Here is a 17719-nt window from a genome sequence, read left to right as displayed (position 1 = left end):
GTCTAATGGCACTACTTTGTTAGTGGTGAGGTTAAGCTTGCTCATCTATATCGGTTCATAGGTGTGTACTAGGCTAATGGCTCTAGAGCCTTTACAAGCCTAGCCCATAGGATTACCCTGGCATCATGCCACCCGACCATAGTTCCCAGTGCCTCTGTCAAGTAGAGCCACTGGAGTGATTCCCCAGGGTGAATTTTCTATTTCCCATCCACTCATCAAGATTTCTGTTGAAGATTGCCAGTGAGGCGCACCGCTTGACATGTATGGGAAGTCTATTCCATAGCATGGGCAGTCTTTGGGTTATGAACATGTCCCTCTAGCCTGTTCTGTTGATTGTGGTAATGAGGTTGAGGTCTCTGGAGCTTGTAGTGCAGAGGGATTGGGATTTCTCACCTCTAAGTAGGCGATATGAGACAGAGAATAGTTGGAGTTTTTTGTCTGTCCATACAGAACAAGTTTTTAAGGCCCAAGATCCTCTTTGTGAGGTATTTTTGCGGCCTCTCCAGTTGTTGTAGATGTCTAGTGAGGTACATGCCAAATGGGGCATTGTACTCGATTGGCCTAATGAGGGAAGAGTAGATGGAGACAATGACCTCTTTCTTCCTGGATGCAAAACCCTTAATAATGAGATGTGCCACATAGAAGGGCTTTCTGACCACAGTGGCAATGTGGCACTCTAAAAAGAGGTTGCTGTCAACCTGTGTTCCCAGATCTCTTATGACGCCGCCTGTGTCCAGTGGACTACCATCAATGTGGTAATTCATGGGAACTGGGTTTTTCCCAAAGGGGATGAAGACACATTTTTTGGCATTGAGCTTAAGGCCATGGTTCTGACACCAGTCATTGGTCTCAGTGAGGCCTTTCTGTAGGATGTTAACATCACTTGGGGAGTTAATTATGGCTCCCAACTTGCAATCATCTGCGGACTTTGTCAGCCAGAGTCCCTACGTGTTGGCCTGGACGTCAGAGAAGTAGATACCAAACAGGAGAGGAACCAGGACTGAACCCTGTGGGACTCCACTCGTGACTGGTCGACAGTCTGACTTTGGAGTCAGCTGCTTTCACCTGTGGGTTCTATCTGTGAGCCAGTTTGTAACCCACCTAGTGATATAGGGGGTTGATGCTTAGCTTAGTGAGTTTTTCTATAATTCCTGAGTGGGGAATGGTATCAAAGACCTTTGCTAGATCAAGGTAGGCTGTATGAACCACCTTGCCTTCATCCACAGCTCTGGTGACTGACTCACAGAAGTCGACCAGGTTGAGCAGGCATGATCTACACTTCACAAAATCAAACTGTGTGGGATCCAGAGTTTGGAGGTTCCCTGTATCTTTATTAGGTCCATGATGATGTGTTCCATAGCTTTGCATATCAGATGTGTTAGGCTAACGGATCGATAGTTCCCGGGGTCTGTAGTCGCTCCTCCTTTGTGGAGATGGATAACTGTAGCAGGTAGGGACAAAGCTTGAGATGAAGCTGTGATTGAATAGGGCACAGAGGTGTGAGTAAAAAGGAAGCCCTTGCCTTTCTTCATGTTGCAGTGTGTTTATCACGTGTAAACTTTAAAACTGTCTGGGATCTAGCTATCCTAGTTCACTTTTTGGCTAATCATTTTTTTGTTACTTCATGATACAGTTTGCCTGCCCCTACGTTTGCTTTTTCCTAGATTGCTGAAGCATTATGCAGCTAAACTCAGAAGAAGATAATCTTTCTTCCTAGAGGTTCCTGTACACTTTGCAAGATGAAGAGAAGCAAGAGTAATCTATTTACTCTAACAACAGATCTGGATAAACGGGTTCATCCCCGTGGACACTGACTAATACAATCAGGCAGCTGAAACTTTCCAAGCCTACTCATCCACCTGAAACTTGCCTCTTCCTTCCTTTTTTTTTTTTCTTAAAAGGTGTAGAGTTGCTTTTAGACTACCTTTGACAGTTTTTCTTTGTGTCTCCATTTCTTTTATGTGGATAAGATGCCATCTTTGCTAAATGCAAACAGCCTTTCTTTTCACCACAGCGGAACTCCGGTCCGCTAATGATTGGCAGTAGATTTTTACGTGCAGAGTTGCCGAAGGTACGCCCATTCACACATGTCTTCACACAGAAGATGCTCTAGCTGAGAATCGAACAGGACAACGTCTTACTTTGAGGCGACAATGCTACCGCAGCACCACCACTGCAGTTAGCATGTGGCTAGTGCTATTTACTGCAAATGCCTGTTAGTTACAAAAGATGTAATATTTGCTTTTTATGTAACTTTTCATTCCTGTAATGACTTCAGTTGAAACATCAAGACATAATTCATTTTCTGCCATCCTTGAATCTCTCAAGTTGTATAAATTTGAAACAAAATTTCATTACAGAAGTGAGGTAACATTTCATTTGTAGGCATCCAGGTATAAAGCATTTTCCGGACTAGTTGGGCTGTCAGCCAGCTGTGCTTCAAAATTAACCTCCATCCATTGCATTTGAATTTCACTTTAAAATGTGTTATTAGTTTTGTTTTCATTAGTTTACTTAAAGTAAAAAAAATACATTTTGGATAGTTTTTGGTATACTAATCTCATTTTTCTGGATTTATATATGGCTGCCCCTTTTCTCCTGTGGTTGACATTATAATTGTATGGATCTTATCCTTGAAAAAAATGCAAACACTTAACTATTAGTCAGAATTTTTTTTTCTCAATTTGCAGATTAATGGTATTGAACTTAACAATATGACCCATCAAGAAGCAGTTAATTTGTTCAGGACAGCAGGTGAACATGTTACCTTACAAGTTTTAAAGAGGGTATGTATGATTTTGTTTTGCTCACTTTTTATTGGTATAAATTTTGATGTTCATAGTGTTACACTGCTGCAGTCATCACACTTGGGTTATCCTGCCGTCAGGCGGTCCCACAGTCGGCCAGAGTTCTAAAGTCTTGGTCCGGCATAAGTTGCTGTCGCTTCTTCCCTGATGTCAGTGCGCCAGGGGTATATAAGATGCATCCGACGCCATTTTCTTCAGTCTTTCTTGCCGTGCGGTGCCCGAAGCAGAAGCAGTTCGCAAGTGCCAGTTGGCAGACTCCTGAGATTTTCAAAGTCGAATTTCAGATCCGAAGTTGTCAGTAAAGCTAAGTACCCTGTTGGGGAAACTTTTTTCTTGCCTCAGACCGATGTCAGAAAAAGTTAATAATTGTATTTCTTGTGGAAAGCAAGTACCTCATAAGGGCTTCCACTCTTACTGTATTCCATGCCTAGGCCCTGATCACGACGTCACTAGTTGTCGGTTTTGTGCTAGATTTAACAAACGTACTATTAAAAGGCATTTTGAATTTGCATTGCACTACTTTGGCCGAAGGTTCAATTATACAATGCCGTCGGATCAACCGATGACCGCAATACTGAAAAAAACACAAGGATAAGGATAAAGACAAGACATCCGAGGTCTAAAACCGACGATGAAGCCTCTTCTAGGCCGTTCGCCGGTTCTCAGAGAAGCGCTTTCGCAGCCCCTGACACCGGCTACCTCAGAGCCACAGGCCGCCTCCGACTCCCACGTGGAGACAGCTAGGCCTCTGGAAACTCAAGGTATTGGGCATATGGAAACTAATTCCTCAGATGGGTCCGGAGCCGCTGAGCAGGCATCGGCTTCTGAGGGTGTTTTCAGACCTTCACAACTTACCATTAAAACTACAGCCAAGACAAAAGTACCACTAAAGACAAAGAAACAAGTACAGCATTCTCCTGGACAAGCCTCCATGCTTAAGAAACATGCTTAAAATGGCCGAAGACCTCATTACTTTAATCAGGGGTTCCCTTCCACCTCCTGAGAAAAGGCCTAGGCAGGATACAGACTACGATTCCTCTGATCAGGTTTCCATTTCCTCTGATTCCTCTTCAGACCACGTGTACTCTCTACCCCCCTATGAGGACTCTGATGCTGAAGAAATCTATCCCTTCAGCCTCTCCTCCTGAGGATTATTATTTTGGGGAAACTTTACATACCATGAGGGAGAATTTCCATTGGGAAAGTCAGGATTACTCAGAATCTAAGAAAAGGCTCAGAGATTTCCTTCTATTGCCTCAGCACAGGCCCCTGGCTATTCCGCCTGTGCTAGATATTGTGGATGATGTGTTCTCTGAATCCAGCTTATCTCCTGATTCCTTGCCCCCTGCACCAGCCAAGCCAGATAGGTACTGCAGAGTCCCTGACTCTCACAAGTTTCTTTATAAAAACCCTCCTGCTGATCCAGAAACTATTTCCCAGGGCCCAAAAGGGGTTAAGGCTTCCATTGCAAAAAATCCAGCACCCTCTGAGAGAGATTCCAGAGCTTTCGGTAGATGGGGGAAGAAAGTATACACATCTGCAACTTTAGCAGTAAAGAGCTTTAAATTGCTAGTTTCACATGCTTAAGTACCAACAATATTTAATGGCTCAATTAAAACAGAAAATGCTTGCAAGCTCAGAAGCTCCTGATTGTAAAGAAATGCAGGATTTATTGCATGCAGTTGAACAGGTGGGAAAACATACTCTACAATGTGGTTTTGATTGTCTAGAGGCCTCTTGTAGAGCCGCAATTACAGGTTCAGTGATTCGAAGGCATGCCTGGTTAAAAGAACAGAGTTTACTTGATCCTGTTTAGGCAAAATTATTGGATGCTCCTTTACAGCATGATACCTTGTTTGATGTTAAGGCAGAAGAAATGTTAAAGAAATTGGAGGATAAAGCTAAATCTATGCAAACAGTCAAGGATTTCTTACAGGTACAGCCACCTCGATTTAGCAGAAATTGGCCTACAAAAAATTGGTCCTTTCCAGTGTCAGACAGACCACAGGGAGGCAGATACAGACGCCCAAGAGGCAGATCTCAACCCCAAGGCTCAAACGGACAACGACAGTGGGGCACCTCAACCCCAAAAGGAGGTGAGGACAAGTCTCATCCTTACAGGAAACAGTCACAATGACTTTCCCCATCGTACGCCAAGCACTTCCCTTTTGGAAGCCCCCTTGGGGGGGAAACTAGCACTTTTTTTTCAAAACTGGCAAACAATCATACAAGACAAATGGTTCTAAATATTGTGTCTCAAGGTTACAGGTTCCACTTTCATACTTTACCAAGGCTAAAAAGAATGCCAGACCTGCCACAAAATCAATGGGAAGAGGCACAGAAACAAAGTTCAGCCCTCATGAACATGAGAGCTATTCAAAAAGTACCACAGCAGGAACAAGGACAAGGATTTTACTCAAGACTCTTCCTGGTCCCCAGAAAGGACAAGGCCTGGAGGCCCATTTTAGTATTTAGAATTGAAAGGTCTTACCTGGATATTCCGAAATTCAAAATGTTGACATTACAGCAGCATCTACCCATGCTGGGCAAGAACGCTTGGCTTGTTACTCTGGACCTCAAAGAGGCATACTTGCATGTCCCTATCAGACAAAATTGCAGAAGATACCTCAGAATCAAAGCTGGTACAATGCACTACCAATTCTCTGCACTGCCCTTTGGCTTATCTGCTGCGCCCAGGGTCTTCACAAAGTGCCTGGCTCCAGTAATTGCTTTTTGCAGACAAAAAGGAATTCAAATATATCCATACCTGGACGACTGCCTCATTCAAGCAGAGACCAAGGACATTCTTCTACAGTATCTGGCGTTTGTAAAAAGGTTGCTAACTTCTCTAGGGTACACAGTAAACGAAATGAAGTCAAAACTAATACCCTCACAACAGATTATATTCCTGGGTGCCAGCGTAAATACAACGGCCCAGATGGCTTACCTCACGCCAGACAAGCAGGTTGAACTAACTCAATATTTTCAACTAGTGGCAAAAAAGTCCCATCTCCCTGCAAGAAAAATTCTGCAGGCCCTGGGATTCATGGCATCCTGCATACTACTACTAATACCATATGCCAGACTGCATATGAGGAAACTACAGTGGTACCTAAAAAGTGTTTGGACTCGGCACTCACAGTTTGGAAGCAGTAATACCACTGATTCCCTGCCTACAACAGGAGTTTCGATGGGGGGCACAGGCATGTTACCTAAACAAGGGTCAGCCTTTCACCCTACCCACAGCCAGGCAGACTCTAACAACAGATGCTTCGGATTACGCCTGGGAAGCACACATGGCAGTAAAATGCATTTAGGGCAAGTGGACCACAGACCAGATGCATCTTCACATCAATCAAAAAGAGATGTTGGCTGTGCAAAATGCCCTAACAGCTTTCAAGGACCTTCTGCATCCAGGACAATTATTATTAAAGACAGACAACACCACAGTAATGTGGTACATAAACAAGCAAGGGGGCACTCCTTCTTACCCCCTATGCAGGCAAGCCATGACCTTGTGGAACACAGCTCTAACGTACCAAGTTCACCTGCAAGCACAATTCCTGCCAGGAAAGAAAAATACTCTGGCAGATGATCCAAGCAGAAATATCATGGACCATCATGAATGGATATTGAATCCACAAATCCTCAGCATGTTAACGCAAAAAATGGGGATGCCCAGACATAGATCTTTTTGCCTCCCCACTCAATTGCCAACTACAAAAATTCTGCACAAGGACTTATCACAAACAAGCATGGAAAGTGGATGCTCTTTTGTTCAGCTGGACGAACCTAAAAGTTTATGCCTTCCCGCCTCTGCGCCTCCTTTTCAAAGGTACTCCTAAAAGCCAGACAAGAGAAACCATAGATGATCCTGATTGCTCCAGACTGGCCACGCCAGCACTGGTACCCTATCTTAAGGAACCAGCACTGGTACCCTATCTTAAGGAACCTAGCACAAGGCCCACCATGGATTTTGCCTCAAATTCCACACCTTCTGACTCAAAAAAACAATCAGATCCTGCACGGTCAGCTCAAAACTCTAAGCCTGGCTGCATGGCAGATTTATTAGTCAAACTAATAAATCACCTCTCTCTAAAGCGGTTATGGATGTCATTTTGGAGGCCAGTAGGCCTAGCACCAGGAAAGCTTACTCAGAAAAATGGAAGAGATTGTGTGCCTGGAACCAGGCTCAAAGCCTAGATCCTCTTATTCCAAACATTCCTTAGTTTTTACAATACTTAACTGAGATGCTGGACAGAGGCCTATCCTCCTCATCAAGTAAGATCCTTGCCTGTGCCATTTCAGCACATTATAACACGGATCCTCCTTTATTCTCTAATCCCTTGCTAAAGCAGTACCTCAGAGGGGCTAAAAACATAAGACCACCCCGGAGAGCACCAACACCAGCCTAGGACCTCAATTTTGTTTTGGAAAAGCTGACTCTGCCACCTTCTGAGCCAGCCGATCTAAAATTTTTATCATGGAAAACAGCTCTGCTCCTGGCAGTAACTTCAGCACGAAGAGTTTCAGAGCTACAGGCATTAATGGCAGTGGAACCTTTTATAATTTTTCATCAGGACAGGGTAAGTACAAACCCTACTTTTATGCCGAAGGTGGTATCTAGTGTGGCTCTTAACCAAACCATCCATTTGCCAACTTTTTATCCAAACCCCCAGAATAAAGGGGAGAAACTTCTGCATTCTTTGGACATACACAGGCAGCTACGCTTTTACTTGGACAAAACAAAAGCTATCAGAAAAACTGAGCAACTGTTTGTAACATATGCTGCAGGATCACAGGGCAAGACTATCTCAAAGCAGACTATATCCAAATGGATAGGACACTGTATTAGTTACTGCTACACACAGCATGGGAAATCAGTCCCAAATAGCATTAGGCCACATTCCACCAGGGCTACAGCCACATGTAACATGATGAACATAGTACAGTTTTGTACCTACCATAAATGTAGATGTTCGAGTGTTCACACTGCTGCAGTCCAGGTTACCCTCCCTCCATCCCCTCTGAACTAGCTGGCCTTATCTATAACTTTCTATCCTGTACAACCTTTGTGGTGTATTTGCTTGTGACTGAAGGTATTGTTTTTATTTTATATGTATTGCCTACTTACTTGGGGGCACCTGACATCTGGGGCAAGAAAAACTGAACAAAATGGCGTTGGATGCATCTTGTATACTCCTGGCGCACTGACGTCCGGGAAGAAGCGACAGCAACTGACGCCGGACCAAGACTTTGGAACTCTGGCCGACTGCAGGACTACCTGACGGCAGGATAACCCAAGTGTGATGACTGGAGCAGTGTGAACACTCAAACATCTACATTTATGGTAGGTACAAAACTGTACTTTTTTTGATATCCTGTAAAATACCTAATACAGATAAGTTCTGAATGTTTTGTACCCAGAATCTCAAATGTTCTGTAGCTTGAAGTCTGTTTGATTTAGCAGTTGCATACAAGTGCAATAACTGTACTTTTTCAGTCTCTGGATAGTCTGTCCAGAGAAATGTTATCTATGGGGATTGCTAAAATCCCTTTTTAACTTAGGCTTCTTTGTCAGAGGCAGATAAACTCCTGGATTATTAACACGTGTCTTCTGAGAAGTATAACCAAATATTTAAAGCATGGTATGACTTTTGGTTTTAAGTGGTAAAAAAAACAAACACTGTTTTCCCCAACCGAAATGCAGATAAGTGAAGAGAAAGTCATCCTGTGCATGTGTTGAAGCTTTATTGCTAATATGTGTGTGTGTGTGTGTGTGTGTGTGTGTGTGTGTGTGTGTGTGTGTGTGTATACATCTGGTATCTGGTGGAGGCTGTGCTACTTCTCATTCCTGTGTGACATTATCGTTTGTTTAGCTCCTCACTATCCTGTGTCCTGTACCCCCACCAAAACTCTACATGCCATGGTGTCATTGGGTCTATCTTTCTCATTTAGCTTGCTTGTGAGTAGATTGTGTCAGTAAGCTAGTGATTTTCAACAAGTTACAGTGGATGTGCGTTCTGTGTGCTGTCTTTTGAGCAGATTGTGTCTGTGTGTCTTTGTATTTTTCCCTGTATTTGCTTGTATTTAGTTTTTTTTATTTTTCTTGTTTTTTTATTTAATTTTTTAGTTTTGTTTTTTTTTTGCATTTTGTTCTGTTTTAGTTTTTTTTGGTTTATTGCTGTTTTGTATTGCATGTATTTTTTTTTGTTTTTTGCTTGTTTTTTTCTTTATTTTTGTTTGTATTTCTTTTGTATTTTTTTGCTTTACTTTTTATTTTTGTTTTTTGTATTGTTTTTTGTTTTGTTTTTGTTTTGCTTTACAGTGTTCTTTATTTGGATTTTTTGTTTTATTTTTTGTATTTTGTTTTTTTTTATTTTGTTTTTGGATTTTTTGTTTTTTTTTTTGTTTTTTATATTGTATTTTTTGCTGATTTGCTTCTTCTGTATTTTTTTTAATTTGTATTGTTTGGTTTGTCTCTTATTCATTTGTATTGCTTAGTTATTTTATTTAAACGTACCAAAGGTTGCCTTATATAGAAAAAATACTCCAAGTCACTCGTAAATACTTATAAATGTAAAACCAAAGCAGCAGTTAGTGATGGAGTATAGCAGATCAAGTAAGCAGGACCAATCCAGATATAACTAAAACTTTAATCCACAGTATTGCAAGACACGAGTACAATACATAGAAAGTTGCAGTTGATAAGCGCTTTCACCCAAAAATGAGCTTCATCAGATCAAATCACTGCTACCCATAATTCCCTTGTATACACATTGTAAAAATACCCAATTAAATTATTCAATCAAACAATCAAACAATTCATAAAATAGTATAATACAATTTAAAATCAAACTGGTAAATACAGAACAAGATATAACATCTTGTATTAATACATATATATACTACACCTAAGTATGCATCATAATATATAGTTACTAAAACCATGTCTATTATCTAAGTAAAACAAAATCTATAAAAATGCATGTATATATATAATATATATATATATAATATATATATATATATATATATATATATATATATATATATATATATATATATCAAACATTAATTTCATGGTGTAGGGCTATAATATGCATACATTGTAATGACAAATCCATTACATAACATACAAGACATAGTGGAATACGAGCCTGATCTATCTAGATTTAACATTGATATTTCTTCTTTTTTTCAGAGCTGGTTTTATAGAGGCTCTTTCATTCAAGCCTGAGCCCCTATCAGCTCTCAGTCTCATAATCCACTTACTTTCTCTATCCTCAGTATGGTTTCTGATGTCACCACCTCTAATACTAGGTTTTATTTGTTCTAAGACCCTAAATAGAAAATGATGTGTATTACCTAGCTCAACAACATGTTTAGCTAAGGCATTGTGTGTATTGCCTTTCCTCATGTGGTATATATGCTCACGTATTCTGTCTTTAAACTGGCGATTTGTCTTGCCAACATAGAAAGCATTGCATATCTGGCATACTGCCAGATATACAATGTTCGTGCTCTTACACGTGGCCTCTATCTGAGTCTTAAACTGTATATGAGAATCTGGATGTATAAACACTTTATCATTGTCAATGTATACACATTGATTACAGTGCCCACATGCCTTAGTGTAATTAAGTCCTATCTGTCGTCCATCCTTCTTAGAATAGCACAATAGCCTCCTAAGATTCAATTTATTCCTGAATAAAAAACGTGGTTCTTCTCCTACCACTTGTCTAATTCCATCATCTGTGCACAATATTGACCAATGCTTGTTGATTATATCTCTAAGAACCATATAGTCATTGGTATATGGTATCGAGAACTTAACCTCTTTCTTTGTAACTTGTAAGTTCTCAGCCCTCACTGATCTTGGTCCATAATATGGTGCTGCTCTGCCTTGTCTAAGTTCATTTATATCACTTAATTGATTGTCAATCTCTTTGACACTGTAACCACGTTCTGTCAACCTATCTCTAAGATCATTAATCCCTGTTTCAAAACCTACGTTGGTGGCATTAAGTCTAGATATATGCATGCCTTGTCCTCTAATAATGTTCTTGAATATATAATGTGGATGCAAGCTATACTGTGATAATATAGTATTATGGTGACAGGGTTTACGATAGACCCCAGTATTAACTAAGCCATTACCCAGCTTCTCAATGAATAAATCCAAAAAATCTATTCTATTAGTTGAATAGTTCATTGTAAATACCAAAAAACTAGTTAAATTATTAATCATCTTGAGAAACCTCTTTAACATATTAACGTCCCCTCTCCATAATAGAAAAACATCGTCCACAAATCGTCTGTAGAATACTACAGATTGTTTGTATTCCTCAGTCTTAAATAATACTTTGTTCTCCCAATGAGCTAAAAACATATTCACATAGCTGTTTGCGCATGGCGTATCCATGGCAACCCCAGCTTGCTGTTGAAATATCAAATCATTAAACATAAAAACATTATTACCCAACACTATATCCACGAAGTGGGTCAATAAATCTATCAAAACTGGTGTGTATGTACTATATTTAGATAGGTATTCCCTAATATATATAACGCCTATATCATTGGGTAGCACAGTAAATAATGATTGGATATCAAACGTAACCAATATCAACTCATCAATATCCACTATCATACTTATACAATCATATAATTCAAGCAAAAACTGCTTCGAATCTCTAAGTATGATTGAATTATTATTCAACACAGGACGTAGATGTTTTTCAATGTATACAGAGATGTGTTCAGTTATCCAACCCTGTCCAGATACTACTGGTCTCATGGGTGGGTCACTGACACTCTTATGTATCTTGGGAAAACCTTGTATCAAGGGAACCAAGGGGTTTAAAATCCTAAGATATTCAAACAGTTCCTTGTCAATGATACCACCATTAAACATGTCTAATAAAACATTCCCCACATCTGATTTAATCTTATTCACAGCAGCACCATCAATTCTTAAATAGAACTTATCATTCAACAAGTTCAACATAGCTGTATGATAACATGTAGTGTCCATGATTACAACCTGTCCCCCTTTGTCCGCAGGTCTAATGACTATTGTTTCATTCATCTGTAAATTCCGTAAGCTTTCCCTCTCCTTTCTACTGAGATTGTCCCTTCTCTTACTGTGTATATTGCCACTATAGTATTTGTGCAGCTCATCTTCTGTTAACTTTAAATAGGCCTCAACAAGTGGATGATGTATGGGTGTAAAACTACTTAACTTTTTGAACACTAATGATGTTTCCCTTCCAACTTCAGTGGTTTCAGCATTATTCTGAAATAAGTTTCAACATTAAGTTCCGACAGAACATCCTCGTATCCAATATCATATCAGCTAAATTGCTATGTCCACTGGGGATAAAACTGAGTCCTTTGTTCAATAAGTTTATCTCACGGTATGTTAACTCATAACTAGATATATTACAGACCAATGAGTTATCACTATAGGTGCTATCATTTATCAAGGGTGTATCTGTTGGACTCACTGTCCTAACTTGTTCCTCCACATTTTTTTTATAGTGTGTTGTGGTTGGAATTCCTCTGAGACCTTCCTTTTCTGTCGCCCTCTGCTTAAGGACCGTCCCCTCTTCATCCCTCTGTCCTTCCTCACGGGTAAGGGAAAAGGAATCTCTCCACTGGCTGTATCACTCATATTCATGTTTTTATTCATTAATTTAGGTCTGACAACCCTATCATTGGCTGTCTTGTCCTGATTCACCACCTTATTCACAACCTGTACTTTAGGGTATAAATTCATCTCTGTAGATTCAATATGTACAACTCCCTGTACTGTTGTATCATTAATGTTACCTATATCATTATCAGCATGTATGATACTGATCACATCCTCAGTATCTACGGACACATCAGTTAACCTATTCGATGCTCTATTTGATAGAGCATCAGCATCGGGAAACACCTCATGTACTCTATCCTGAACAGTAACATTTCCTTTTAAAACAGAGACAGATTCCATACCCTTATTCATAGAAAGATTTGTTCTATTAACATGGACAGATTGACTATCATTAACTTCCCTATACACATTCTGTCCATTGCTTCTATCAGTAACATCAACGCCCTCTCTGTCACCATATCTATCGCCATGTCTAGGCCATAGATCAGGCTCGTATTCCACTATGTCTTGTATGTTATGTAATGGATTTGTCATTACAATGTATGCATATTATAGCCCTACACCATGAAATTAATGTTATATATATATATATATATATATATATATATATATATATATATATATATATATATATATATATATATATATATATATATATATATATATATATATATATACGTGCATTTTTATAGATTTTGTTTTACTTAGATAATAGACATGGTTTTAGTAACTATATATTATGATGCATACTTAGGTGTAGTATATATACGTATTAATACAAGATGTTATATCTTGTTCTGTATTTACCAGTTTGATTTTAAATTGTATTATACTATTTTATGAATTGTGTTTGATTGTTTGATTGAATAATTTAATTGGGTATTTTTACAATGTGTATATAAGGGAATTATGGGTAGCAGTGATTTGATCTGATGAAGCTCATTTTTGGGTGAAAGCGCTTATCAACTGCAACTTACTATGTATTGTACTCGTGTCTTGCAATACTGTGGATTAAAGTTTTAGTTATATCTGGATTGGTCCTGCTTACTTGATCTGCTATACTCCATCACTAACTGCTGCTTTGGTTTTACATTTATAAGTATTTATGAGTGACTTGGAGTATTTTTTCTATATAAGGCAACCTTTGGTACGTTTATTTATGCTTTTTATTGATTCTTTGCCTTAATAGAAGCAGATCAGCCAGTGTTCCTAACTGAACTACGTATACATCGTATACATATATAGTATACATACGAGATGCAGAGAGAATTAAGCGAAATTGACATTGAGCTTGATTATGAGCCCCGGGGTGTAGACCTGGGCTCATCAGCTCTATTGGTAAAAAGATTTGAACAGCAGCTGCAATGTTCGAGAGCTGCATCTTGGCAGCTGACTAACGTGTCGCACAATGATGACGACAATGCGCCGACAATGGATTTGGAGAGACTGCAACACATGTTGGACAAGATAGAGAAGGATTTTGGTCGTTTGAAGAGATTACAGACGCAACGGATGCACTTTCAATATTGCTTGGACCAGCGGATAGTGCCAAGAGGACTTCGCGTCTTCAATATGCCGAACCAGGGGGAACAACATCCGGAACTGATGACGAAATGGCAGCAAATTAATTTGGAGGTCAGTAGGCAATACGTGCAACTACTGATAGACTATTTTTTGCCTGAGGAGGACGATTTGATAAAGAGTATAAAGAAACAAAGATCGGACATTTTTAGTATGTTTTCTGATACACTGACTATGCCTCTGTTTGAGAGTTTACTGGACGGCGTTTCGGCGCTAGAACGTAAGCTTCTCCAACAGAAGCAGAATAAGATTAGACGTGACCACAAGGATTTTTCCTTGGGTCATGTCTTTGTATGGCCTAGACATGGCGATAGATATGGTGACAGAGAGGGCGTTGATGTTATTGATAGAAGCAATGGACAGAATGTGTATAGGGAAGTTAATGATAGTCAATCTGTCCATGTTAATAGAACAAATCTTTCTACGAATAAGGGTATGGAATCTGTCTCTGTTTTAAAAGGAAATGTTACTGTTCAGGATAGAGTACATGAGGTGTTTCCCGATGTTGATGCTCTATCAAATAGAGCATCGAATAGGTTAACTGATGTGTCCGTAGATACTGAGGATGTGATCAGTATCATACATGCTGATAATGATATAGGTAACATTAATGATACAACAGTACAGGGAGTTGTACATATTGAATCTACAGAGATGAATTTATACCCTAAAGTACAGGTTGTGAATAAGGTGGTGAATCAGGACAAGACAGCCAATGATAGGGTTGTCAGACCTAAATTAATGAATAAAAACATGAATATGAGTGATACAGCCAGTGAAGAGATTCCTTTTCCCTTACCCGTGAGGAAGGACAGAGGGATGAAGAGGGGACGGTCCTTAAGCAGAGGGCGACAGAAAAGGAAGGTCTCAGAGGAATTCCAACCACAACACACTATAAAGAAAATGTGGAGGAACAAGTTAGGACAGTGAGTCCAACAGATACACCCTTGATAAATGATAGCACCTATAGTGATAACTCATTGGTCTGTAATATATCTAGTTATGAGTTAACATACCATGAGATAAACTTATTGAACAAAGGACTCAGTTTTATCCCCAGTGGACATAGCAATTTAGCTGATATGATATTGGATACGAGGATGTTCTGTCGGAACTTAATGTTGAAACTGTTATTTCAGAATAATGCTGAAACCACTGAAGTTGGAAGGGAAACATCACTAGTGTTCAAAAAGTTAAGTAGTTTTACACCCATACATCATCCACTTGTTGAGGCCTATTTAAAGTTAACAGAAGATGAGCTGCACAAATACTGTAGTGGCAATATACACAGTAAGAGAAGGGACAATCTCAGTAGAAAGGAGAGGGAAAGCTTACGGAATTTACAGATGAATGAAACAATAGTCATTAGACCTGCGGACAAAGGGGGACAGGTTGTAATCATGGACACTACATGTTATCATACAGCTATGTTGAACTTGTTGAATGATAAGTTCTATTTAAGAATTGATGGTGCTGCTGTGAATAAGATTAAATCAGATGTGGGGAATGTTTTATTAGACATGTTTAATGGTGGTATCATTGACAAGGAACTGTTTGAATATCTTAGGATTTTAAACCCCTTGGTTCCCTTGATACAAGGTTTTCCCAAGATACATAAGAGTGTCAGTGACCCACCCATGAGACCAGTAGTATCTGGACAGGGTTGGATAACTGAACACATCTCTGTATACATTGAAAAACATCTACGTCCTGTGTTGAATAATAATTCAATCATACTTAGAGATTCGAAGCAGTTTTTGCTTGAATTATATGATTGTATAAGTATGATAGTGGATATTGATGAGTTGATATTGGTTACGTTTGATATCCAATCATTATTTACTGTGCTACCCAATGATATAGGCGTTATATATATTAGGGAATACCTATCTAAATATAGTACATACACACCAGTTTTGATAGATTTATTGACCCACTTCGTGGATATAGTGTTGGGCAATAATGTTTTTATGTTTAATGATTTGATATTTCAACAGCAAGCTGGGGTTGCCATGGGTACGCCATGCGCAAACAACTATGCGAATATGTTTTTAGCTCATTGGGAGAACGAAGTATTATTTAAGACTGAGGAATAAAGACCTATCTAAATATAGTACATACACACCAGTTTTGATAGATTTATTGACCCACTTCGTGGATATAGTGTTGGGTAACAATGTTTTTATGTTTAATGATTTGATATTTCAACAGCAAGCTGGGGTTGCCATGGGTACGCCATGCGCAAACAGCTATGCGAATATGTTTTTAGCTCATTGGGAGAATGAAGTATTATTTAAGACTGAGGAATACAAACAATCTGTAGTATTCTACAGACGATTTGTGGACGATGTTTTTCTGTTATGGAGAGGGGACGTTAATATGTTAAAGAGGTTTCTCAAGATGATTAATAATTTAACTAGTTTTTTGGTATTTACAATGAACTATTCAACTAATAGAATAGATTTTTTGGATTTATTCTTTGAGAAGCTGGGTAATGGCTTAGTTAATACTGGGGTCTATCGTAAACCCTGTCACCATAATACTATATTATCACGGTATAGCTTGCATCCACATTATATATTCAAGAACATTATTAGAGGACAAGGCATGCATATATCTAGACTTAATGCCACCAATGTAGGTTTTGAAACAGGGATTAATGATCTTAGAGATAGGTTGACAGAACGTGGTTACAGTGTCAAAGAGATTGATAACCAATTAAGTGATATAAATGAACTAAGACAAGGCAAAGCAGCACCATATTATGGACCAAGACCAGAGAGGGATGAGAACTTACAAGTTACAAGGAAGGAGGTTAAGTTCTCGATACCATACACTAATGATTACATGGTTCTTAGAGATATAATCAACAAGCATTGGTCAATATTGTGCACAGATGATGGAATTAGACAAGTGGTAGGAGAAGAACCACGTTTTTTATTCAGGAATAAATTGAATCTTAGGAGGCTATTGTGCTATTCTAAGAAGGATGGACGACAGATAGGACTTAATTACACTAAGGCATGTGGGCACTGTAATCAATGTGTATACACTGACAATGATAAAGTGTTTATACATCCAGATTCTCATATACAGTTTAAGACTCAGGTAGAGGCCACGTGTATGAGCACGAACATTGTATATCTGGCAGTATGCCAGATATGCAATGCTTTCTATGTTGGCAAGACTAATCGCCAGTTTAAAGACAGAATACGTGAGCACATATACCACATGAGGAAAGGTAATACACACAATGCCTTAGCCAAACATGTGGTTGAGCTAGGTAATACACACCATTTTCTATTTAGGGCCTTAGAACAAATAAAACCTAGCATTAGAGGTGGTGACATCAGAAACCATACTGAGGATAGAGAAAGTAAGTAAATTATGAGACTGAGAGCTGATAGGGGCTCAGGCTTGAATGAAAGAGCTTCTATAAAACCAGCTCTGAAAAAAAGAAGAAATATCAATGTTAAATCTAGATAGATCAGGCTCGTATTCCACTATGTCTTGTATGTTATGTAATGGATTTGTCATTACAATGTATGCATATTATAGCCCTACACCATGAAATTAATGTTTTATATATATATATATATATATATATATATATATATATATATATATATATATACATGCATTTTTATAGATTTTGTATTACTTAGATAAT

General features: G+C 38.9%; 1 protein-coding gene across 1 annotated transcript in view; it reads left to right on the top strand.

Moving 5' to 3' along the window:
• LOC122804223 (synaptojanin 2 binding protein) overlaps window positions 1-17719 on the top strand; it is a 103178-nt gene that overhangs the window by 63496 nt on the left and 21963 nt on the right. The window contains exon 3 of the mRNA XM_044073968.1: window positions 2691-2786. Coding sequence (XP_043929903.1) covers window positions 2691-2786 — 96 coding nt within the window. The remainder of the gene's footprint in view (window positions 1-2690; window positions 2787-17719) is intronic.

The sequence above is a fragment of the Protopterus annectens genome, chromosome 6.part0 (assembly GCF_019279795.1).
Source record: "Protopterus annectens isolate FY-2018-M chromosome 6.part0, PAN1.0, whole genome shotgun sequence".
NCBI lineage: Eukaryota > Metazoa > Chordata > Ceratodontiformes > Protopteridae > Protopterus > Protopterus annectens.
Note: the sequence above shows the minus strand (reverse complement) of the source record. Positions and strands in the feature narration are given on the sequence as shown.